Source organism: Microcaecilia unicolor, chromosome 10 (assembly GCF_901765095.1).
Source record: "Microcaecilia unicolor chromosome 10, aMicUni1.1, whole genome shotgun sequence".
In the NCBI taxonomy this organism is placed as follows: Eukaryota; Metazoa; Chordata; class Amphibia; order Gymnophiona; family Siphonopidae; genus Microcaecilia; species Microcaecilia unicolor.
In genome coordinates this window covers 37,476,704-37,503,639 of record NC_044040.1, presented here as the reverse complement: position 1 = coordinate 37,503,639, position 26,936 = coordinate 37,476,704, and the positions used below count along the sequence as shown (strand labels likewise).

The 26,936-nt window shown below is 43.2% G+C and overlaps 1 protein-coding gene across 1 annotated transcript in view; it reads left to right on the top strand.

The window, feature by feature from the left end:
* LAMB4 (laminin subunit beta 4) overlaps positions 1-26,936 on the top strand; it is a 304,586-nt gene that overhangs the window by 76,497 nt on the left and 201,153 nt on the right. Inside the window, 5 exon segments of the mRNA XM_030216762.1 lie at positions 7,752-7,872; positions 12,430-12,607; positions 17,689-17,832; positions 20,295-20,526; positions 21,874-22,031. Of these exon segments, the coding sequence (XP_030072622.1) occupies positions 7,752-7,872; positions 12,430-12,607; positions 17,689-17,832; positions 20,295-20,526; positions 21,874-22,031 (833 nt within the window).

The following is a 26,936-nucleotide window of genomic DNA, read 5'->3' as shown; positions in this document are numbered from 1 at the left end:
TAGCCAGTAATCAATCCTGGAGGATGACTTGTGTACTGCAGAGTAGTAGGTATAGCTACGCTCTCTTGGGTGTACTTGCCGCCACAGATCTATTAAGTGCCAATGATTCACAAATTCGTGCAGTCTTGCTCTGTCTTTTCGGCCATATTGTATGCTCCTCGAGGAGTTGTCTAGATGGGCCTGCATGGTAAGGTTAAAATCCCCCCCCACCAATAGGGAACCCTCTACATGTTTCTGGAGCAGTTGGTCTAACTCTGTGAAAAAACCTTCTTGCTGTGCGTTCGGCCCATAAACGTTTACTATAGTAAAGATCTGTCCTAATAGCGACACCACCACCAGGAGGTATCTTCCCCCCTTGTCTCTGGTCACTTTAAGTATGTTCCAGGGTTTATCACCCACAAATGCCATCATTACCCCTTTACTCTTTGTGTTGTCGCTATTGGACGCAAAATATATATGGGGATATTTCTTATGGTGGCATAAATATTCATGTCTGGCTAGTAAGTGAGTCTCCTGCACTAGGACCACATCTGCTCGCAAACGGAGCATTTCTCTAAACAGGAGTTGTCGCTTTCTCGGGATATTCAACCCTCTGGCATTAATCAATAATAGATTAATATCTGTCATGAGATATCATAATAAGTTGCTCTGTTGCCTGCTACTCTCTGAGTCCTTATGCTTCTTTGCCTATTTCCTATTGGTTTCCTCTGATGAGCCCTCCCCTTAGCTCCCTGATAGGCCTCTTTCTTGTCCCTATCCCAGGGTTTCCCTCCCTCCCCCCTCCCTCCTCCCCTCATTAGAAAGCTGCCCCTGTATATCACTAAGGGCATTCTAGAAGGAAGTGTAGGCTGTTCAGTCCATATTTCCGCGGAGGCTCTTACATCTTTGAATAAAGCCCTGTCTCTTTGCAATTTTAACCTTTCTATAAAATTAAGTGACAACAGAACAACATAACAGGTGTTTGCATAGTATTAACAAAACAAAATACATCACCCAATCACTTCCTAAGGTCCAACTTTTTTTGCATCCTTGCCACTGAGCGCACGTTCAATCAACTTCTGTCTTTTTTTTTGCCGATTCAACAGTTGCTCATTAACCGAGGCTTCCCAATGAAGTGCTTCTCCTTCAGGTCACTTTTGTTGCCGACTGTTGGCGTTTTAGACGTCGCTGACCATTGCTTACTCGTTGCCATTTAGGCGGTAGCACCCGGGTTGGGCCTCTCTTTGCTGCTGTCGTCGGGGTTGATGTCTCCATCTCGACTTCCTCTGGTAACACTTCTTTCGCCTCTGCAAGTGTTCTTATGTGCTGCATTTTACCCTCTTTATAAAAAACTAGCGCAAATGGATGCCTCCATTTGTACCGGATCCCCAGTTCTTGAAGTCTTCTAGTGACTGGTTTGAGTTCCGCTCTGCGCTTCAATGTAGTGGCTGCCAGATCTTGATACACTTCAACTGTATATGTATCCCACTTGAAATTTGGGGTCTGTCGTGCCGCTTTTGCCACCTGCTCCTTCATCTTAAAGTCTCTAAAGCACACTTATGTCCTTAGGCAGATTTGCTCGTGGAGAGCTGAATGCCCGATGAGCTCTTTCAATGAGGATCGCGGTTGGTTCTATTGCGGTACCTCCAGCTGTTAGCAGATCACTCGCCAGCCTTTGTATAGTATCCTCACAGTCAGTATAAGTAGGGGACTCCGGCAGGCCACGAAACCTCAAATTACATCTGCGGCTACGGTTCTCCAGATCCTCTAACTTGTCAAGGACCTGTTGATGGGCTAGCTGGCTTTCCGTGGTTCGCTGATCTAAGGTCTCGAGGGCGTCTGACTGGGCATCAAGCCGATTTTCTGCCTCCTCCAGGCGAGAGCCTAGCTCTCTTATTTCACCTTTGAGATCTGCCCCCATATTCACCAGCTCATTTCGCATTGCTTTCAGGTCTGTCCGAATCTCCTGTAGCCATTTCTGCCACTCCGGCCCCATTTCTTCCTCGGGCTTCTCCTGGTCTTTATTGGCGTGTGTTTCCACTGAGGGTGCTGATTCTGCAAGCTCCGCTGCCGCGATCGCCCGTTCCGGGCGGTTCAATGTTGCGGCCGCCATTTTGTTTTCTCCGCGCGCCAGCGATGTAAATGCGAAGCGGGAGAAGTTCACTCTCTCCGCCTCCGTCTGCATCGGGAGTTTAATCCCGCTGTGTTACGCTCTCCTCTGCTCGCGTTTTGCGATACTTTCGCCGCTTGAAACAGGCTTTTTAGCTTGTAGATCTCCGCGGGTTATACGGAGCTCAGCTAGCATGCAGCCATGCCGTATCGTGACGTCACTTCCTCCCCAAGACACGTGAAATTTGACTGGGATTGATACCATATTCTTTAGCAATAGATGCTTGACTTTGTTTGTTTTCTAATTTTTTAAGAACTTCTATTCGTTCAGCCAGTGTTAAAGTCTTACAGTTCTGCCGCGACAACGGCGACGACGGCCCAGTGTACACTCTAACAACTTTCTGTCGCTTATTCTGCCTGTGGTAGTTTAAAGGGGCGGTAAATTTGAAATCTCGTTGGTTGTCACGCTCCAATCATCTTCCATATTCCGTGCGCGCGTTTATGTGGAGTCTTTCCTGCAGAGGAGGGGTCTTGAACCATGCATATAAGCGAATCTTGCACTTATCAGTGGTGCACTAAACCGAAGTTTGTCCCCATAGAAATTGATGGTGCCAAAAACGGGACCGATGTACGGCATGCAGTTAAACAGAGCATGTGTTTATCCGACGTGCAGTTAAATGGAGTGCACTGTATATATATATAAGTTTGATATAGAGGACTTTGGTTATGAAAATGATAAGGAGTAGCCTAATGGTTAATGCAGTGGTCTGGGTTCAATTCCAACTGCAGCTCTTTGTGACTCTGGGTAAGTCATTTAATCCTCCATTGCCCCAGGTACAAAATAAGTACCTGAATGTAATATGCAAACCGCTTTTGATTGTAACCACAGAAAGGCAGTATATCAAATCCAATTCCCTTCCACCCATTTTCCTTTCCATTGTTGCTTTGCATCTATCTTCCTTTCTGATCAATTGATAAATACAAAGCAACAATGGAAAGGGAAAGTGGGGGGGGAAGAGGATGGGCTTTGATATACCACCTTTCTGTGGTTACAAAGTGGTTTGCATATTATATTCAGGTACTTATTTTGTACCTGGGACAATGGAGGGTTAAGTGACTTGCCCAGAGTCACAAGGATTCTCAGGCCACTGCACTAACCATTAGACTACTCCTTATCTGCATACAAACGTCACCATTTTCATAACCTAAGTCCTCTATATCAACAATAAATGTTAAACAGTCCAGGACACTTATCTTTGTAAATCTGCAGATCACTAAAATCATGTCTTTGATCCAAGTGGCTACTACTATTCTGAGGCTTTTCCTACCCCCCCCCCCCCCCTTGTTTTTAAGCTGTTAAATGTTGAATTTATTTGGAAGCCATTGCCTAACATGTAGTCCAGAATGGGTGACACTGTAGCATGCAGCTCCTAACTAGCAGATGTGAATAGGATGGCAATTTTTATGAACTCCATTTACATTCATTATGCTCATTAGTATGCACCTACATTTTTATAGTTTGCTTTCCATGCACTAAAGTATTAGCAAGCACCTCAGGGAATTAAAAAGATCCTGTAGGCAATTAGAAAGAGCCTGGTAAAAAAAATCACAAGATTCACACAATAAAGTTACTTGGCATTCTAAAATTAAAGTCTATAAAACAGCAGTCTCTGGGGCAAGTAAACAGTATCTTGATGACTTATTGGTGTACAAAAGCTAAACTTGAAAAAGCTTTTTAGAATATTTAGTAATCTTACAGAATCATTAGCTGTTCCTACTATTTTAGAAAAGCAGCAACCTATGGCTGAAAATTTAGCAGACTATTTTGTAGATAAGGTAAAACAGATCAGACTGTCACTAATTCATTCTGTGCCTGATTTTGTAGAGGCTATTCCTGATCAAATGTATTCTCATTGCAATGATATTGTTGTTGGTCAACTATGGAAATCATTTGATATAGTTCAAGAAAAGGGTGCTAGAATGAAATTGAAAATTAAAGTTTATTGGATAAATGTCCTTCTTTTTTGCTAAATCACATTCCTTCAAAACTAGTCAGTTGGCTGATTACCCTAGTAAATACTTTTTTCACTGAAGGAAATTTTCCTTTAGATTTGAGAAACATTATAATAACTCTGATTCCTAAGTCTGAAGGAGCAGACTTATCTTTTGCAACCAACTTTCACCCGGTTGCCAGTATACCTTGGATTGCCAAGCTTTTAGAATCGTTTGTAGTTCCACACATAGGAGCCAACTTTTCAAAATTATTGGGGGTGCTAAGCCCAATGGAAATAACCCCTCCCTGGACACATACAAGGAATTTTCTCAATATTGGGGGTGCTCAAGCACCCACAGAGTCGGCTCCAATGGTTCCACAGGTTATGACTTTCCTTGATTCATTTCAATGTTTCTATAGTTCACAGCATGGTTATCAATCAATGCATAGCACTGAATCATTAAAGTCAAAAGATTTAATCAGTCCTTTTGCAGTTCGACATATCAGGAGTCGACCGTGTTCTGTTCCTCAACAGATTAATGGAATTTGGGATTTCAGGAGACGTTTTAACCTGTGTTAGAAAGAATGATAAATTTTCACAATGTTCCTTAGGCTTTTTAATGAAATCTTCTCAATGTTATATCACTTCCTGTGCTGATATTTTTATTTTAGTCCCATTTCAGTCAGATGAAGCTAAGACCAAATTTAATTCTGAATTGTATTGACATGGCACATTTTTGGGCGTCTAGTTTACTGAAGCTTAATACTACAAAAACTAAGATGCTTTATTTGACAATCCCAGACTTAGTATTTTGAAGGTTGAACAAATCATTTATTTTAAACTCTCAATTGACACTTGAATATCAGTTAAATAATTTTAAGTAAGAAGGTCTTTTTTAAAATTACACTAGTTGAGGGAAATCAGGCCTCTGTTCTTTCCAGGTCATTTTCGTTTGTTTGTTCAAGCTATAGTTTTGTCTCAGATGGAGTATTGCAGTTCATTGTATGGAGACAAAATTGTTCAACAAGTTACAATTATTACAAAACTAGTAAAAAAGGCCCTTTTCAGACACAAATGAAACGGGCGCTAGCAAGGTTTTCCTCGTAGTGTGTATGTTAGAGTGAGTGTGTGTGTGAGAGAGAGAGTGACTGTGCGATTGTGAGAGAGAATGAGTGCTTGTATCTGTGAGTGAGTGTGTGTGTTTCAGAATGAGTGTGTGCGAGTGCGTATGTTGGACACAGTGAGTGAGAGAGACAGACAGAGTTTTCCGAGAGCTACAGTGTGTTTGACAGAGTGAGAGTCTGGTCCCCCCCCCCCCAATCCTACTTTTGCCTTTTGTTGGCCCCCCTCCGTTTTGTCTCTCTTTCCCCCTCTCCTGCCTTCCCCCTCCCCCCTCTGTCCCTTCCCCACCTCTACTGAGTGAGTGTGAGCCCCTCCCCTCTCGCAGGGCCCCCACCCCCACCTCTCTGGTGTGAGGAGCCCCTCCCCACCTGCTTTTCCCTCTGTTAAGCGGTTCTGTCTTCCTTCCCTAATGTCCTCCTCCTCCATGCCAGCATTCTGTCTTCCTTCCCTGATTTCCTCCACCTCCATGCCAGCATACCCTCCCAGCCTGAGTTGACCCTGTTGCTGTGAGGTTAGGTTTTGTGTGTTGATGTCAGTTACAAAGGGTGGCTCCGGGATCTCGGTGCAAGTTCTGTATGTGTGACGCTCTCTGTACCGCCCCGCGGTCATCACTTACCGAGGGGGGCTCGGGGATCTCCCTCCAAGTTATGTATGTGCGACGCTGTTTTTACCGCCCCGCCGTCGACGTAATCGCGTGTTGATGTGAGGGCGGAGCTACACGTCCCGGCCCGCAAACCAAAAAAACTCGGCACCGCCTCCCTCAAGCCTTCCTCAAGCTGAGTGAAGTTCCTATTTTTTTTTTGTTTGCTTACCCGACGGATTGATGCGAGGGCGGGGCGGGGCAGGGCGGGTGAGCGATGCGATTGGATGAGTGTCATTGCCCTGCCCTCGACATCATCACGTGGTGACACGAGGGCGGGGCAGACACTTATGTGATCTACACAACTTCAATTTGGAATGTTGGAAATTTAGAATGTTGGAAATTTCTCAGGCTTCATTAGAATGTTGGAGGTGCGTTTTATATAGAGAGATACAGCGGCGAAACTCATATTTAGGAATAAGAAGTACGATCATGTGACTCCTTTGTTGAAATATTTGCATTAGCTACCTGCTGGTGCACAAGTTGAGTTTAAGGTGGCATGTTTGCTATTTAAAATTATTAATGGTGACTGTCCACTTTCTTATATTCAGCTGCTGTCCATTCCTGGTTTTCGATCTGCTTCTTGTTTTGTGTTGTTTGGGCTAGTAGGTGCTGGGACTCAGAACCAGCAACCCGACACCCTTCCCATACAAATTCCCTCAACTGGTTTCTTAGACCCTCCGGCTTGATAAGTACCAAAAACAACTATACAAGAGAAGCTTCTCACATTATCAACATTTTATTCTTACCCAAGAACATGAAAAATAAGAAATAATAAAATTAAGAGCAACACATAAGAAACAGGGTATTGAGGAAACATAAAAAAGGGAGGAGCCATGGAGATGGTTGCATATTCCTTAGTCTATTGAGATAGACTGAGGAAGATTTTCATCGACTAACCTTTGTCTTCCAGACCAGGCAGTTATATAGGCTGAAATACAAAGAACTGGTTCTCAGGAACACATCATACAAGAATACGTCAGGCAGGATGTCATTTGTTTCTTACAATTGCCCACATAAAAGTATATATTGCATTTCCTTAAAAGTTACAACTTCAGCACATCCTCAAATAAAAGCAATCTGTATCTCACTTCAAAGGATTCAGGACTCAGTTCCCATGACCCCCGCTGCAATAGCATTTTCCTATCCCGTCCTGACTGCAGGATTTCTATCTCTTTCCTCTGTCAGCCCCGCCCCCTTGTCATCTGGAACTTCCTTCTGCATCCTAAAAGTCTCTCAAAGGCTAATAAACACACTCATGTAAACAGCGAATGGCAAGGGCTCATTGTCTTTCACTTGCCTTCTCAGAGGGAGGGTAGTGAGGAGGTGGGGTACTTGCTCCACCTGGCCTTCTAGCTTAATAATCCACAGAAAATAAAAAGTCTTCAATTCTTATGGTCTGTAGACTAATTCTTAGATATTAGATATTTAGCAGTACTGCAACTGCTTGGTCTAGGCCTTCATAAGTACAAAGTACATCTCCACCAACAGTGTCTTTACATTTGGGTTTTCCTTCTGTTCATGGTGTTTGTTTTAAATGTTATCATGAATGCTCTTTTATCAATCAAGCAAAATATGGAACATGGTTCCAGTTCAAGTTAGAAGTATTTCTAATTATGAGCAATTTAGAATGCTCTGAAAACTTATGCGATTATTTGATGGTTCTGTATTGAAAATCATAACCCGCTTTGATTCCATGTAGATACAAGTGGCTACAAAAGTTGGGATTACATTAGATTAGCATTAACACTAAGGCTTCAGTAAATGCCATGCTATTTATCATACACAATTAACTGGGTTAGCATACGTGCATGTGATCTTTATTGAACTGGCCCCATTGTCTTCGACTGATATGAGTTCTACGACAAATTAGCACTGTTTTAATTATAATGTCTATTTTTTAACAGAATTGCAATACTCCAAATTCCTGTCTGCTTTGAACCAGAAATACAGTATATAGTAGATGTTTACTTTTCTTCACTTTCAACTACTAGCCCAGTATCAAAATCTCACATCTTGATTGATTCTGTAAGTAAAAGAAAGCTTCCTTTTGTCATATGGGGTAATTCTATAAAGTAGGTGATAACACTTATACACCAATTGTGTGTGTAAATGTTTAGAATAATGGAACATATTTACATACATACCAAAAGTCCGTCTAAGCACTATTCTGTAAATACATGCGTATGTTACAATAGAGCGTACTTGAGAGGTGGGCATACACATGGGCATTGTCTGGGGAGGCATGGGCAGGACTTACTCTTATGCATATAATTTACAGAATACTATAAGGTACAGGCATATTGTCAGCATTTAAAAATGAGCTCTGTGGTTGGTATAAGTGCTCACACCTAAATTCTAGGCATGCATCTGACATGTTGTGGTAGTATTCTATAAATAGGTACACATAGGTGCCCCCTGGTGCCTAAATATTATAGAATTGTCCTCACAAGGGGGAAATTTTATATAAAGTAATTTTTGCACCTATGTGGCAATATCCTATATAATAATTTGCACCTCCAACGTTCTAAGTCTGGATTCCTGGGTTCGTAACACAATTCCCATTGGTCCGCCCTCGCATCGGAATGTGATGATGTGAGAGGGAGGACCAATGAGAGGGAAGGGAAACCAGCACCAGCCAGCCAGAGAACGTTGGAGGTGAGGATTCAATCGCGGGAGGATCGCCCCCCTCCCTCCCCCCCTGTCCTCCGAGTTCCAGGCTCTCCACTCTCCTCCGAGTTCCAGACACTCACGCCTCCCTCCCTCTCTCTCTCTCCCCTCCGAGTGGCAGCCCGACCTGCGTTGCCCGCCCTCTTCTCCGCCTGCCCCTCGCCTTCCTGCGTGCCGGCCTGAATTTAAAAGATCTTACCTCGGGGTCCGGCGGCAGCAGTGAAAGTTGAGCAGGCACGGCGCTTCAGCCTGCCTTCCCTTCTGTCTCAGCTCTGCCTCGGGGTCCCGCCCTCATTTCCTGTTTCCAGAAGGGCGGGACCCGAGGCAGAGCTGAGACAGAAGGGAAGGCAGGCTGAAGTGCCGTGCCTGCTCAACTTTCACTGCTGCCGCTGGACCCCGAGATAAGAACTTTTAAATTCAGGCCGGCACGCAGGAAGGTGAGGGGCAGGTGGAGGACTGGGAGAAGAGGGCGGGCAACGCAGGTCGGGCTGCCACTCGGAGGGGAGAGAGAGAGAGGGAGGGAGGCACGGGGATCTGGAACTCGGAGAACAGAGGGGGACATGGAACTCGGAGGGGAGGGAAGGAGAGGGAGGGAGGGGGGCCTGGAACTCAGGAGGAAGGGGGGCCTGGAACTCGGAGGGGAGGAAGGAGAGGGAGGGAGGCACAGGGGTCTGGAACTCAGAGGAGAGGGGGCATGGAAATCGGAGGGGAGGAGAGGGAGGGAGGGGGCCAAGCTGGAACTCGGAGGATAACTTTTCATAGCGCCCGTTTCATTTGTGTCAGAAACGGGCATGTTTTACTAGTACACATATAAAATAGCTCTTATAGATCCAGGTGTAAAAATACACGCAATGGCATGCACACACATATTTTTACTGTACGTGTTGCCAGGAGCATAGTCTGGGTGGAGTACAGGAGGAGTTTGCAAGTACACGTGTTGATTATAAAATTACACTACTTTATATACGTACTTGTAAACTTTTACATGCGAACAATTATACCTACTTGTAAATGTCCATGCCTACATACAAGGCAAAACTTCTGTCACTTGTGCTAGTATTTTATAAAGACACACAGGTGCCTTGTTGTAAAATTACCCTCATATTGTTTTTTTTACTACTAAAAGGTTATATAGTATGACTGCTTTTCTATATTAGTCTCAATGGGTTGATGAATCCATAAATGTGCATTTCAAATGTTAGCCCAGAACATAAAGGGGGTAATTTTATAAAGGCCTTTTCACAGCTGTGCCGGAAAATAAACAGAGCAGATCGTTATGAAACAAAATATAATTTATTAATGGGTACTAAAATAGTATATACAAGTCAGGCTGACTTGTATATACTATTTTAGTACCCATTAATAAATTATATTTTGTTTCATAACGATCTGCTCTGTTTATTTTCCGGTTTGGAGTTTGCAGATCGTCTGCCTTTCTGCTTTCTTGGACCTTTTCACAGCTATGGGCATGTTTGAGGAAGGAGTTGCAGTGTAGCGTGGGTAAATTCATGACGTACACATATAGGTTATGAATAAACTAGCCGTTGAGCCCGTAAAAACGGGCTGGTATTGGGGTTTTCCTCCCCCCTCCCTGCGAGGTCGCCACCGCTACCGTCCCCCCCCCCCCCCGGAGTTGCCGCCATCCCTCCACCCGGCCTGGGCCTTCTCTCCGCTACTAAACTTACACATTCATTCGCCGGAACGCAGCACGCACATCAGCTGAGCTGCCGTCGGCCCTTCCTTCTCTGCCTGTGTCCCGCCTTCCTGTGACGTAACGTCAGCGAGGGCGGGACACAGGCAGGGAAGGAAGGCCGACGGCAGCTCAGCTGATGTGCATGCTGCGTTCCGGCGAATGGATGTGTAAGTTTAGTAGCGGAGAGAGGGCCCGGGCCAGGTGGGGGGGAGGAACGGTAGCGGCAATCTCAGGCGGGCGGGCGGGGGGACCGGTATCAACCTCGGCGGTGCAGTTTTCCTCTCTGTCCCGCCCTCGTCATCACATATTGACGCGGGGGCGGGACAGAGAGGGAAGTCTCTACTGCGCATTTGCAAGTGAGTCGGTCACTCGACGTTTATATGTTTGATGCCTACACACATACTTCTGCTCCATACATTTGCATATGTAGCCAAGTTGGTATAAGTGTGTGTTTTTGAATTGCAGATGTGATTTCAGCAGGTTTATGCTAGTATACTATGAAGCTTATGGGTAATTCTACAACTGGGTGTCCTCATTTAGACATCTGAGGATGCACAGTGGGAGACTAGTATATAACAGCACCAGGGCACCCAGGTTCCATTATAGAATGGTAGCATAACCAAGTATTGGCACATATAACATTTACATGCCTGCAGTTACACCAGTGATAGAGCTGGTATTACTTCAGGAGCATAAATGTGCAGGGATGAGCATAACTTAGGGAACCTCACTCATACTCCAACCTTGTGTACGTTCCTCTGCATTTATGCGCTATGCAAGTTAGGCACTCCATTACAGTATAGTGCTTAGGCGCCCTGCTGTCCCTTTCATAGGTAAGTGAACACTTATCCACATAACTGCTAGTACTGTATACATTTACGCACACAAGGGGCACCTAAATACAGGTGCCTAGATTATAGGACTTCCCTTTATGTGTCTTTATAAAATAATCTCAAAGTAGGAGCCTATTTAGCCTTCTTATCTAGGATGACCTGCTGTAAGATTACTATCCATGCTAATAAAATATGCAGTCTTCCACCCATTCTTGTCCAAGGTTAGACGATAGAGTAGACTGCTGCTTTAAAAAGTGGAAGGCCTCAAAGATGCAGCTAGTGCTTTTTATCTATGTAAGACACGGAAACTAAGAAGTCATCAACAGAAATTAGGGAAGGGGAGATATAAAGAGAACTGCAATAAAGAAATAGCACACCATACTTTACGTTTAGCTTTAGTTTATGGTTAAATGTCCAGATGGTTATAGACTCAAGACAGGAATTTTCTGGGAACTGCATGTGAAATGTAGAAAAAGGAAAATTTGAGCATCAGTGTAGATATGAAAAGAAAGCAGAATGATAAGACAAAGAAGTCCAAAAAATGGATAGAAAGTGAGAAGAGTAAATGACTAAAAACTGAGTCTTGGAAAGCACCAGTTCAGAAAGGGTAGGAAACCAACATGAACTGCAAAAAGAGAACTAGAAAGAATGCAAACATACCGTAGACTCAAAAAACGTTGGAGGAGGCTCTTATAATTGAAATGCTCTAAAAATTGAAGAAATGTTTGGTAACAACCTATATCAAAGCCTGGAAAATGTTGAGTATGGGAACAGTCTTCTGATGAGTACTTTGCAGTAGAGCATATTCAGTTAACATCAGTTGAATGAGCTTGGTAAAAGGAAAAGTAGGAAAGTTCAAAGAATGAGAGAGTGGAACAACCCTACTGGTTATCTATCATCAAAACTAGGGCACAAGAATATATGGAAACTGAGATTCAAGGGTATTCCAAGGTAATGAAATCTGTCTATCCCTTTAGTTGTGTAATTTTGAAAAAAATCCCTTGATCTTATGCACGCTCTCATTTTCTTTACTAGGACTTAGTTCAAACATTTGTGGCTGATATAGCCCACGTTAAGGAAATTTGCATGTATGAATAAAATGACATTCTTTTTTCCCATCATGCAATGTGTATGTAGGAGATAACATGCCAGCAACAAATAGGCGTTTACACTGCATGTTCACTATTCATTATTTCTTTGCATGTCACTGATAGTCCTATCAGTGGTATGATACCGTAGAAAGGTTTGAGCTGTAAAATATGGACCACAGTTCTTGCTAATAATGTCGCCTTTTAAAGTAGTAAGAGATATACGTGATATTTGCATACGTGATGTTTGCATTATTTATTTATTTAATATTTCAATCTTTTTTAAATATTTTTTCCAAAGCTCGGCCTTATTCCCAAGATTGAGTCTCTCTCGAATATGTGCAGTGAACAGGAAATAGAAGAATTCCATAAGCACCAGTGCATTGAAGTTGCTTCTGCAGTTGGTCTACAAATTTATCCAGATATATGTGAGAAGCTTATAATAAGCATGTCGGCTCGTATGCATAATGGAGCTGTTCGTAAGTAATCCAACATATACTCCATAAACATGTTTGGCCCCACTGTATCAGATGCTACACTCTATATTCCATCAGATACTGTTGATATTTGGGCAATAATCAGTCTCCTAAGGTATGCATATGTGCCTGAGTTTTTCTCCTCCCACTGACTGGGTCCCAACCACCTCTGGGCGAGTCTCCCACACTCAAGTTATCCCAGTGATTTCTAGGTTACTGGGGCCACACTCCCAGTGGTCCCACAGTTCCTAGAAAGCACTCATAGACCTAACACACAAACCACAAGGATTCTTAGTCAGTCCAGACAAGTAAGAGTCAATAAACTAAAAAAGTTTTATTGTCATAAAAAATATTGAACAGTGAACTAAAAAAACAGATGGAAAATAACAGGTAACTGAATAAGGATCAATTATAAAACTATCTAAACATTTTATCACTACCTGGATAGTGCCTGGGAAGTACAAGAAATATAGCTGCTCACAGGTTACAGAATATAATTGCTCACAGGGTCTCAGTAAAAAGGTCTTTCTCTCTCTACTTCTAAACTGAGACTGGAGAAAAATCCAGTATTTCCAGACTGGATTTGAACTCCTGGGTCAATCAGAGCCCAGAACAACATTTTTTAAAAGTAGCTGGCCACATTACTGCAGGTTACTTCCTCTCCGTGTTAAACTAAAGAAGGAACAGTAATTTCTCTGTAACTGCTTTAAGCATAAAACATGCACCACCTGCTAGCTAAAATAGAAAAATACACTTCATGAAATACTGTTATAATTCATATGCTGGAAAAATCACCATTTCGCCACACACATGCTTTTGTATTTTCAATAGTACACATATTAAAAAGGAGGTGCAAGTGTCCGTGAATAGTTTTTCTTTAAGCAATTTTCAAAGTGAAAATAAATTTGTACTTTACAGGTGCAAACTGGTGCAAAATCTACTGGTAAAAAGCAGCTATGCAAGTGGTAGGAAAATTCCTCTTAAATTTTAACAAATAGATAAACAGGATCCTTCTGATCAACATATAACTTTAGGGAGTATAGTAAGCATACAACTGCAGCAACTGCTTCTCTTTACATTTTTAGTTAGAAGTTAATATTCAGGACCCTATCCCCTCCTTGACCCCCTCTAGGCCGCCCCCAGACTTATCTGTATGATCTGGTGGTCTAGAAGAGGGAGAGAGGGTCCTGTAGGGGAGAAGGGCAGAAGGGGATCAGATCATGTTGGGGGGTCACAAGGGGCTTAGATTGTATGGGGGAGTTCAGGAGGGGGTCAGATCTTGGGGGGAGAGGGCTTCAGGAGGTGGGGAACACAAGCATTTACACAGGCCAGTTCTCAGAAGCGATGTTGATACCAGCCAATACTCAATGCCAGCACCAACATAACTAATCTGGTGTAGTTAGGACTGCTTTTTCTGCAGTGGGCTCCAACAATGAATATTGCTTGTACCCACATAATTGCCATCTGCTCCCTGACTTCACCTCCAGACTCTCTCGCTAGTTAAATGTCGCTGAATATAGGTGGATGACCTGCTGAGCACGATTTAAGTGGGCAGGAGTCTCTCCTGCCCACAAATTGCTTTGAATATGGGGCCCTTAGAATACAAAGTACCTCGGAGCTCCTATGCATAGGCAGCAACCTCCTGGGAGGGGAACTATGCACTAGTGATCTGAATTCATTAGCACACATTCCATTCATTAAAGCACTTAAAAAAAAAAGTGCATGCAAAATCCAATTAAATATGCACCAACCTACAAATTAATAGGCATACAGGCAATGTCTGCACATTAAAAATTTCTAGTGCAGGTTAAAAAAAGAAATCTATTACCACAAATGCAGGAAGTGAACCAAAACATTTCAATTAAAATTGGGGGGGGGGGAAGACAAATTTGATGAAAACAAACTTAAAATGTCTTCCCTTTCCATAGCCCTATCAGGAATCCTCAGTGAATTCATCTTTTTTACAGTTAGCAGTTGTTAGGGAACAACAAGCAGCTGCAGATCACCTTACATGACTCAACAGCAGAACTATATGATTCAAATTAAAAAAGAGGTGACTTGTGGATTGTTATTAGGACCTGATTTTTTCCATGGATACAGAATGAAGGAAAAAGAACATATTCTGCTGTCTAAATATAGTTTGCAGAGCTTGTAACTTTACAGAAAACATTCATGTGACTACAGGCTGCTCCAAGTATGCCAGGGGCGTATCTGGAATCCGGCGGTAGGGGGGGGCCAGAGCCAGAGAGGGGGGGCACATTTTTGCCTCCCTCCCCCCCCCCCCCGCCGTCAACCCTCCCCCGTTGCTTACTTTTTGCAGCCGAGGTCCGACCCACAATCTCCATATTTCGTCTTCCTCCGTGGCCATGTGCTTCAAGGAAGTAACGCTGCAGTGCTGATTCGTTGAGACGCCGAACTGGATTCAACGAATCAGCACGGCGGGGAGGGGGGCCAGGGCGAAATCTGCGGGGGCCCAGGCCCCTGTGGCCCCACGCAGATACGCCCCTGAAGTATGCAAAAGCTTTTCTTTTGATAAAGCTTTGATGAGAGCAAAGTCCCATCCTACTACAAAAGTCTGCCCTGAAATCAAAGCAAGCACGTGGGAAAAATGCTTTCCTACTTTGTAGAGTTAGGGGCTAATTTTCAAAAGAGAAAAACGTCCAAAAATTGTCATAATGCACCACTTGGACAGATTTCTTCTCTAAACGCCCAAATTGGTATTTTCAAAACCTGTTTTGTAGATGGTTATCTATGCATTTCATCTGCAGTGCATCCAAATCACAAGGGGGGGGGGGGGATGTCAGGAGCGTTTCAAAGGCAGGCTTAGGGCGTGACTAACACTTGTACGTTTTACAGCCACAATGGAAGAAAACAAAAAAACATCTAGGGTGAAAACTTCAACATTTTGGTTTAGACCTGTTTTCAGAATGAATATGATGAGGTATGACTACCAAAAGGTGGAGGGACCCTCAAAACCTACGTAAAAGTAGTAGAGCAAAAAAGGATTTCAATAACCCAGGGAGACGAATGTGGTTGCAAAGTCTTTATTAATGGTCATCAAATGACTCGACACAGCAGCTGTGTCTCGGCGCTTGTGCGCCTGCCTCAGGAGTCTTATGATGTTCCAAAAGAATTGAGAAAAATAAGTTTTCTTGTGTAATAAAATAATGGGATTTCAACAATCCAAATCAGTCGGATTTTTTGTTTTTACTCCTTGCTGACATTGCCGCTGCAGGCTTTGGAAGTACCTTTTCCGGCTGATTTGGATTGTTGAAATCCCATTATTTTATTACAGAAGAAAACTTGTTTTTCTCTCAATTCTTTTGGAACATCATAAGACTCCTGAGGCAGATGCACAGCAGTGCTCCCTAGGGTGCCCCCATTGCTCTCCTGGGATGTCTTGGGGACCAATCTGCTAAAAATGCTGGCCCCTCCTACATCCCAATAGCTTGATTTTCTACGTTTTTCACTTGATTTTTTTTTTTTTTTTTTTTTTGGGGGGGGGGTTGAAAATGGACTGAAAAGAAAAACGCACAGAGCACAAAACTTTATTACAAACGGTATTTTAAATAAATAAATAAATAAAGATAGCAAAAAAGCAAGAGCACAATGAGCTTTCAAGAATGGGGGCATCAACCCAATACTTTATTTTAACAGACCCAACACGGGTCAAGATGCCACCATTCTTGAAGGCTTTTTGTGGTCTTTGCTTTTTTTTGCTCTTTTTAAAGTGGACTTTGGACACCCTGTCCTGTGTTTCCGGAAAAAAAAAAGATAGATGTTTTGCTTTTTCAAAAATGGTTACATTTGCTATTCAGATTTGGGACGTTTAGCACACAACATCCAAAGTCCAACAGATGTCATATTGTGTCCGTGGCTCCTGGAGTTGCTGCGCTAGGCTCCAGAGCCGACAGCCAATGCCTGATGGCTGTCTGCGGTGCCGCGCTTGATGTTTAAAAACGTTTATTGTTTTTTTCTTTTTGTAGCGGCCGCTGCTGCTCAATAAGAGAAGCAGCAGCGGCCGGACAGCGTTACCAGTGGCAGCTGCAGGTGGCGAGGTGGTTTGATGCACGGAGGGGAGGGTCGCTGGACATGGGTGGCTGGAGGAGGGAGGGGAGGGTCGCTGGACCAGAGAGGTGGGGTGGGGAGAGGGGCCCTGCGAGAGGGGAGGCATACACTCACTGTCTCTCACATACACTCTCTCTGACACACTCTCTGTCTATCACACTCTATCTCTCTGTCACACACACACAGGCACTCTGTCTCTCACACACACTCTCTCTCTCTGACACAAACATACACACACTCTGTCTCTCTCTCTCATTCTCTCTCTGACACACACACTCCATCTCTCACACACACTCTCTCTCTCTCAAACATACACACTCGAGGAAAACCTTGCTAGCGCCCGTTTCATTTCTGTCAGAAACGGGCCTTTTTTACTAGTTTTAACTAAAATGTACACAGAATTAAGAAACAAGCAATCCCATCTCAATACGGAAAAGAGGATAGAAAGAAAATGAAATACAAAATGATTAAGCAATTTAATTAGGATAACAATCCACAAAAATATGGCAAAATTCTTTAACCAATGTTAATTACATCAAATCCACACCTAATTAAAGCTGACACATCACATTAATTTATATTGCTTTATTTTCCATTCAAGCTGTACTGGATCATAGAACACATAATTAACATTAGAAAACTTAATCTAACACTAGCAGCAGAATTTCAGTTAAGAAAGTAGCTCCCACTGCAAGTGTTCTTGATTTTAATTAAAGAAATAATGTCCTTCATAATCATGTGGACTTTGCCATGTCAGGAAATACTTGCATTTTTTTTTTCCACAAAACAAAAAAAAGTCTTTTTTGTTAAAATAAGCTTTCAACACAGCTGATGTAACATGACTTTCAACACAGCTGATGTAACATGACGGTAATCACAAACTTCATAAAACTGTATAAACTTGAACTCTGCTAGATCCAAAATGTGATCATAATTGCAGCTGTTCATTATGCTGTTTCTCCTATGGCTGTTCTCTGTACGTATGTGAATTGTAATTAAACTCTTGTTGCCAACAGCATGCAGGTGCAACGAAGAAGGTTCCTTGAGCTTGGGCTGCAGTAAATTTGGAGGTCAATGTGAATGTAAACCAAATGTCGTTGGACGCTGCTGCAATACATGTGCAGTGGGAACCTACGGCTTTGGACCCCACGGTTGCTCTCGTAAGTATTAAGTATGTTACTAGAATTCTTTTCGGATAGGCTCAGTTCTTTTTCAGCAACAACTGGTCCACAGTTCAATCAAAGTGACAGAAATTTGGCATTGTAATATAGCAATTAGAAACTAGTACTTGATTTGTATGATAACTGGAAACAACTTAGCCTAAGAAGCCACCAAAGATTCCATAATACAGAACACAAATGTACATCTGCAGAATTCCAGTGAGGGACCTGTAGGAAGAGTTCACATACATTCTGCATGGAGAATTATAGTCAAACTTTCACTCCCTATATCCGTGGTCTTTGCTAATTTTTAAGTCGGGCCCACTTTGGATCCAAATGAGTTGAAGGAGAACCACCAAATATCTTCCTATGCGGGGCCACAACTCTGCCACCTTAAAACGTTTTATTGGGTGTATCCTCAAGGAGGTTGGCTTTTCCAAATACATTATCTTTGTCTATTAAGAAATGCATTATCCTTTAAGCATGTGGCCCTTCCTCCCTCCCATCCACTTCCCCCTTTCTGACATGAGCTTGGGTAGAGAGGCAGAGCTTGGCAGAAAAAAGCCAGAATAATGTTGAGAGCCACCCCAGAGGTCTTCAGAGGCCACCATTGGCCCCCAGGCTTGCACTGAAGAATACTGCCCTACATCATTGACTTTTAAAGCAATAAACTAGCTAAAATGTATTTATGTTTTCATTCCAATTTTATTCCATCCTTGAAGAGATGTTAGTGTATAAGGATCTGAGATTTCATCCTATTTAGCTACTAGCATCATTAATGATCTGAGGGGCCCTTTTACTAAAGAGTACTGTCCTTAATTGGGCTTCCCAAGATGGTATTTTTAAACCACGTCTATGCCTGATTTAAAGTCCTAACCTTTGCAGATGAACCTTTTAGCTTCTTTTTAACCATTTTCCTCACTTTATCATAGTTGCCCTTTTGAAAATTAAATGCTGCTATAGTAGGTTTCCTTTATGATTTCACTGCAGGTATCAGCTCAAATTTGATCATGTTATGACCACTCTTTCCCAATGGACCCAACACCATTACCTCTTGCACGGAGTCCTCCATTCCACTAAGTTCTAGATCTAAAATAGCTCCCCCTTTTGTTTGTTCCTGGACCAGTTGCTCCAAGAAGCTGTAATTTATTACATCTAGGATTTTTACCTCCCTAGCACTCCCTGAATTCAAATGCAGTTACAGAACATGGCCATGTTTCACCAAAATCCAGCTGCGTCAGGGCAGAAAAATGAAATACCAAATATCAAACATAAAATCGAACATTCAGGTATACTTGGAATGAGCAAATGCAGACACAAAAATTAGAACACCAAAAAAGATGATTACAACATATAAACAAAACTTTGAGTTCATTTATGCAAAGAAGTGGCCACCTATGTATGTAAATGGAAAAATTACTGAGATTTATACACATTCTTTGCTCTTAAATCTAGGTTGATGCCTTATAACATTACCCCCTAACCACCTAATTCTATAAACTTGCTTGCCAAATTTATGCTTAGCGTGTAAAGTTGCATGTGCAACTTACAGAATAGTGTTAGTTACTTGCATAATAATTACCTGAAAATTGGTGTTAACAACCAATTATTGGTTATAATTGGAGTTAAATGGTTCTAATTGGTACTAATTAGCAGTTACATGCATAACTGCCCAGTGGCATTCCTAAGGTGGCTGACTCCCGGGGCGGGTCGCAGATGCAGCGATCCCCCTCCGGCGAAAGGACACCCCCCCTGGGTGCAGTGCGAACCCCCCAGCGAAAGGACACCCCCTGGGTGCAGCGCGACCCCCCCCCCGGCAAAAGGACACCCCCCCGGGTGCGTTTTTACCTGCTGGGGGGGGGTGCCATGCACCTGTTGGCTTTGTTTGTTCCATGCTCCCTCTGCCCCGGAACAGGAAGTAACCTGTTCTGGGGCAGAGGGAGCACAGAACGAGCGAAGCTGGCAGGCGCGCGGCACCCCCACCCCCACCGGCGTGCACCCGGGGCGGACCGCCCCCACCGCCCCACCCCCTTGGTACGCCACTGTAACTGCCATAAGTCGGTATTCTATAAAATGTGGGCACAAAATCAATAGTGCACAACTTCAAGGAGGGCGTGGACCTGGGAGCTGCATGGCCGGGTCAGAGGCGTGCCCAGCACTTGCATACACAAGTTATAGAATACTGATAGCATTTAGGCATGAGCATTTACACCAGCCACTGAGATAGAGTAAGTGCTCGCACTTAAAGCTAGGCGTGTAACTGTGGACTTACACTAGACTTCTGTAACCTATAGAGAATTACTCCAGAACTGCTTAATGAACTTTAGTAAAAGGACCCCTAATGCTCTTCTTCATCAATCCATCTTTTTCTTTTCATTGCTTCTTCCCAATATACAGTGTGAAAAAATATCTGATAGAGAACCAAAGTAACTTGCCATTTGCCTTCTCTTCTGTTTGTCTAGCATGTGATTGTAACACTCAAGGCTCTTTTAGCACATTGTGTGACCAGATTACTGGGCAGTGTTCGTGCCGCAGCGAAATCAATGGCCGCCGCTGTGATCAGTGCCTCTCGGGATACTTTGGATTTCCCAACTGTCGCCCTTGTCAGTGCAATGGCTATGCAGAGCTTTGTCATCCAGATACTGGGGTCTGCCGGAACTGCAAGGGATTTACAGCTGGACCCAGCTGTGAAAGGTGTGGTATTTTTAATATATTGTGCACCAGAGAACTAAGCATTTTTGCCATGGATACAACATGGAAGATTATAGTATCTCTGGTTCTGTTTCATTTTCTACAAATATGTGGTTTACGAATTTGCAATACTTTCTGGTAAGAAGAATATTTAGGAGCTGCTTAGATTTTGGATTTTAAAAAACCATGCATACAAAAATTCTCTTTATCCACAAGTGCTGCTGCTGTTTATTTCATTGTCTAGTGGGGTAACCAAGTAACTCCAGAAACAATGGAACAGTTAATCCAATTCTATTTTCTTAAAAAAGTTTATAGTAAAACATTCAAAGGGGAAGCTATCGAGGTGCAATAAAAGGTGAGCTTTTACCACACCTTGATTTACCATGGGAGTCACCAATCTGCAGTATAACAGTCCCGCAGGTTGCTGATTACCATGGTAAATGAATAAAGCTGCTGGTGAGCCACCCCACAAGCAGGATTATTCTAGCGGCTCAGAGCATTGGGCTGCCAAGCTGCGACCTGATGCTCCCAGCCATGAACTCCAGGGTTCCCCCCCAAATCAGATCCCCCCTAGCAAGAATTAAACCCCCACAAAGTACAGCCCAGCCCCCAACAAGATCTCTTCCCAATCCATCCCCCCTCCAGGTAGAGGTCTCTCCGAAATAGACCCCCCTGATCAAGCCTCCCACCCCCATGCCCGTACCTTAATTCCCAGGTTATCTGATGGGGTTCCCGGGGTAGGAGCGATCCTCAGTCACTCCTGCCCTTCTGGCACCGTCCATCAAAATGGTGCTTCTGGACAAGAAGGAAAGTTTTAGCATTTAATTCCCACTGCTCCACCATAATGAGAAACACAGCAATGCTTCAAAAATGAGTCCCAACAGAAAATGTTTCTTGAGCAAAAGGGCAGTCTTGTCCATGGAAAGTCTTCAGGACCTGTCAAAGCCTCCTGACCTTGCAGTGTTAGAAGTTCTGATTGGAGCCCCATGTCCTCTCTCTTTCTCAGTACTCCATGCCCCCAGCCTTGTTAATTACTAGCATGAAGTGCCCCCTGGGAACAGCAGTTTCCTCTTTTTCTTTCTTTCTTGGATGGGGGTTTCTTTGGGTTTCAGCCCTTGGTGTCATGTATAGAAACTGTACACTCCCTTACAACATATTTACCTATGTAAAATTGCCCTTCCAGTGGGGTTTAAATGCCTTTTGCATCGCTATACCCCATAAAACTCCCAGTAATTTACAGAGAGTGAGAGAAAGTGAGAGATGCATATCTATGTATGAATGACAGTTCTTTTCTAGATCCTGGAGGAAAAAAGATGACCTGAAGGACCTTTGTGGATTTTGTGTTCCCAGGTGTGCTGACGGTTACTATGGAAACCCTCCAGCAAGGGAGGCCTGCCAGCCCTGTATGTGCCCAGATTTGCCTGCAAGCAATCGCTACTTTGCCCATTCTTGCTCTCTGGATCAGCAGGGCTCAGAAATTGTCTGCAACTGCCGTGAAGGCTACTCAGGTATGCAGGGAAATTCATGTGTTGCGGCTTTGACATTTCAGCATTCTTAGTGAAGCATGGTAGGATATGTTAAGGGGTAGAGATGAGTGATGTTATAGCGGGCATGCTGTAAATGTGAGCAATGAATTGAAAAGGCAACAGATAAACTCCTTCCTCCCTGTTTCTCACTAGTCTTCATTGTATGAAATTTGCAGGTGTACAAAAGACAATAATAAATAGGCAATCAGCAATTAAGAGGCTGTTTTACTAAAGCGCATTAAGTTTTGGGCATAACGCACTTTAACATAGGATTTCAAAGTATGGCAAGCCCAAACTAACACCGCAGCAAGAAAGGGGCAGTCCCAGCATTTTCTCATTCTGGCCATATGTTAAAGTTAATATTTAAAGGCTAAGTGTTAACTGCCTGAGGGCAATAGCAGCACACAGCAGGTGTGAGGTTACCGTTCTAAGCTCCGATCCCTTGACAAAGCAATGGCGAAACGGATGTCTGTCGGGACTTAGAGAGCTAAAGATATGTGCCACCATGCCTATTTTATGAGTTATTGCCAGTCACTTAGCACAGTTTGTATTAAACAACGTATTCAAGTACTATTTTTGAATGCCACGTGTTATTTGGAAGGAGGGGTTCTTTTGTCGATGATTATGTTGATCACCAAAGGGTTTCCAAATAAGGCACCCCAAAGTCAAAAGTGGAGTGTTGACCCGGTGATATATAAGACATTTTCCCCCATTTTTTCCTTCCATATCTTTATTTGCATGGTGAATCACAGGTCCATTATTGGTTCATGTGTTAAAGTTGCCAGTAACGAGCAGGCCCTGTGCGCTATTACCACATAGGCACTTAGCACCTCTTATTTAGGAGCAGGGGCGTATCTGCGTGGGGCCACAGGGGCCTGGGCCCCCGCAGATTTCGCCCTGGCCCCCCTCCCCGCCGTCAACCCTCCCCCGCTGCTTACTTTTGCTGGTGGGGTCCGACCCGCAATCTTCATATTTCGGCTTCCTCCGTGGCCATGTGCTTCCAGGAAGTAACGCTGCAGCGCTGATTCGTTGAATCTAGTTCGGCGTCTGACGTCCCAGCACGTCAGACGCCGAACTAGATTCAACGAATCAGCGCTGCAGCGTTACTTCCTGGAAGCACATGGCCACGGAGGAAGCCGAAATATGAAGATTGCGGGTCGGACCCCGCCAGCAAAAGTAAGCAGCGGGGGAGGGTTGACGGCGGGGAGGGGGTGGAGAGAGGCGGCGGCGGCGGCGGCGGCGGCGGCGGCGGGGGGGGGAGGCAAAAATGTGCCCCCCCTCTCTGGCTCTGGCCCCCCCTACCGCCGGATTCCAGATACGCCCCTGTTTAGGAGGCAGTAAGTGCCTCTGCTTGAACCGTGCGTTAGTTAGTTCGTGGTAACTCCATGCCCATTCTCCACTCACGCTCAACCTCCCAACCAAAAACTCCAGTAACATGTGACTTATCGTGGCTAATGGAGATTTTATTGCAAAAGCAGGTTAACACATTCTTGCGAGAACTGTTACAACGTGCTAAAACCATTCATTAACAGTAGAGGCCAATTGAATTTCAGTTTCCGTTATGGCCCAGTTTCGGTTTCATCTAAAAAGTGGCATAAAGCAGTGTTTGGACGTTTTTCTCACCAAAACTTCCAAATCAGTATTTTCAAAACCCATTTCCAAGACATTTTTCTATGCAGTTCGTCCAAATCTCAAGGGGGCATGTTAAGGGTGGGATTTGGGCATTCCTAAGACCTAGATATTTTTCAGCCATAATGGAACAAAATGAAAACATCCAGGACTAAAACTAAGATGCTTTGAGCTAGACCTGTTTTAACAACAACTAAGTCACAAAAAAAGTGCCCTACATGACCACTGGAGGAATAAAAGAATCACCTCCCCTTATTCCTCCAGTGGTCACTAACACCCCTCCCATCCCCTAAAGATATAAAAGAAACAGTATATATTAGTTTCTATGACAACCTTAAATGTTATAGCCAATCAGGTCTCTGGAGTAGCCTAATAGTCATTATAGTGCACTATGGAGAAGGGGACCCAGACCCCATAATCCACTCTAACTGTTATACTTGTGGTGGAAAGGGTGAGCCCTCCAAAACCCACCGAAAACCCACATATAGGTGATACCTGCAGCTATAAGGGCTATTGTAATGGTGTACAGTTGGGTACAGTAAGTTTTTTTTTGGGGGGGGGGGTTTGGAGGGCTCACTATACAATATGAGGAAGCAATGGTGAGATGTGTATTTGGGAGCTTTCAGATTAAGTCATCTGCAGTGTCCCCTAAGGTGCCCTACTGCTCTGCTGAGATGTCTGTGTGGCCAGTCTACTACAAATGTTGGCTCTTCCTACATCCCAAAGGCTTGATTTTGTGCATTTTTCACTTGAACTTTTATTATTTCTTTTTTCAAAAATGGACCAAAAAGATAAAACATGCAGAGCACAAAACACCTAGCAAGTGGCCATTTTTGAAAAAAAAAAAAAAAGATAGACATTTTGCTGTTTTGAAAATGGCTATATTTGCTATTCAGATTCTGGACGTATTGAGCAAAATGTCCAAAGCTGAATTTAGATGTCATATCAAAAATGCCCTCCATGTATACTGCCCTTTTTGAAATCAGAGAGGATCACAATTAAAAAACTAAATTAAAAATAGGAAAATAAATCTATTAAAATAGAAACATATAAAACCAGACAAACACATCCAACCAGTCAATAACAAGGTTAACACAGTCAAGCAATCTATGGCAAGATTAACAGAGGTTGCTAGACTGTGATCGCCGCATGACCCCACTCAAAGGCAGCCAACAACAGCCATCCTAAAGATAATGAATAACAGAAAGATTCAGATGGGATTAAATGCCAGCTGAAACAAGTATGTTTTCAGAGCGGATCGGAAGTTCACACAGGAACCCTCGAATCTTAGGAAGCGGGGTAATGAGTTATATAAAGAAGGAGCCCCCCCCCCCCAAAAAAAAAAACATTCTTGTGTAGGTTCCCATTTTGCCTGAGAAGGGGAAGGAAGAACCAGCCTATGATTATTCAATGTTTGGACGAGAAGGAGAATAGTAAGGGAAGATATATATGTATTTTCAGAATAGTGCATAGGTGGATTTTGGGCATCTAAGCAATTATGTGTGCACATATGTGCTGGTATTCTAAACATTTGCTCACATAATCAGCACATCACTGTTAGCATCTGCTTTACAGAATTACCCCTTTGGGAGTTTCAACAGAACTCAACTAGATTCCAATTTGGATAAATTTTGCTGTGAAATGGGAATACTGCTCTTTCAATTATGGATATACCACAAACCGAGGCCAATCTTGTAGGTCAGGCTTAAGGAACCACCTAATTATAGGTGGTAAGAATGAACTTAAATGGCATTGTTTTAATAATTTACATGCAGAAGTGCACACGTAACACTTGTAAATGACCTTGTAAATACCATGTAGCATAAAAGTATGCATGTTAATTTAATTGCACATACTTTCACTGTGGGCATCCTAGTTTAGGCAGAGGGTAAGTAGCGAGTACAAGTATACATGTTGATTATAAATCAGTATAAACTATGCTTGTACTTGCAAAATGTGCTCGATACTTTCAAGTCTACGTATATCTTTATCAAGGCCCCCGAGGCAGGTACTTTGCCGAAGCACAGTGCCATGTCAGGCATTATTATAAAAATAAAGTTGTCATTACCACAGTTCCGTCTTCCTGTTGTCATTGGAAGTGCCCTGCTGGTCGCACTACTTATCTGTTTAGACGTTTGTACGTAGTGGACCACAGTCATTCACTTCTGCGGTTTCCCCTTTCCGATGCAATCATTTACACCACCTCTAGGTCTGGTATAAGTGATCACACCTTGAATTAAGGTGCATTTTGACCAAAATAAAAGTAGGTTTAAAATAGGCGTGTTTTGGTTGCCTTAAACTTGGTGTCCAGTTCTAAAATTACCCTCATGTAGGGGCATTTTTGTTATTATATCTAAGTCTGACTTTGGACATTTTGCTCAAAACAGCAAAACGTCTAGAATTCAAATAGCAAATGTAGCCATTTTTGATACAGCAAAACGTCTTATCTTTTACTTTTCAAAAATGGTCATATGTTAGATGTTTTTGTGCTCTGTGTGTTTATCTTTTTGGTCCATTAAAAAAAATGCAAAATGCACAAAATCAAGCAATTGGGATGTAGGAGAAGCTAGCATTCTTAGTAGACTGGCCACACAGGCATCCCAGTAGAGCGCTCTAGGGGGCACTGCAGTGGACTTCAACTAAAAGCTCCCAAGTACACATCTCACCGTTACCCTCTTATATTGTATGGGGTGTCCTCCAAAACCCACCAAAAACCTACTGTACACTACAATAGCCCTTATGGTTGCAGGTGTCACCCATATGTGAGTACAATAGGTTTTTGGTGGGCTCACACTTTCTACCACAAGTGTAACAATTAGAGTGGGATATGGGCCTGGATCCCCTTCTCTACAATGCACTGCACTGTCTACTACATTATGCCAGGGATCTGCTTGCTGCTCTAATAGGACTGACCACAACATCTGAAGCTATCATAGGATGGTATGTACTGTTTCTTTCATATTTTTGGGATGGGCAGGGGGCTTGTGACCACTGGGGGAGTGAGGGGGGTCATTGTTTCATTCATTGTGACTTAGTTAGTCATGAATGAAACAGGTCTAGACCAAAATGTCTAACTTTTAGCAGAATGACCCAAATCCTGCCCCCCCAACACACACCCTTGTGATTTGGATGTACTACAGACAAACTGCATAGAAAAAGTCTTAAAATGGGTTTTTGAAAATAGCAATTTGTATGTTTAGGCAGTTGTTAGTAACAGAACTGTACACTACTTTGCAACTAAACAGGCATTAAATAGGT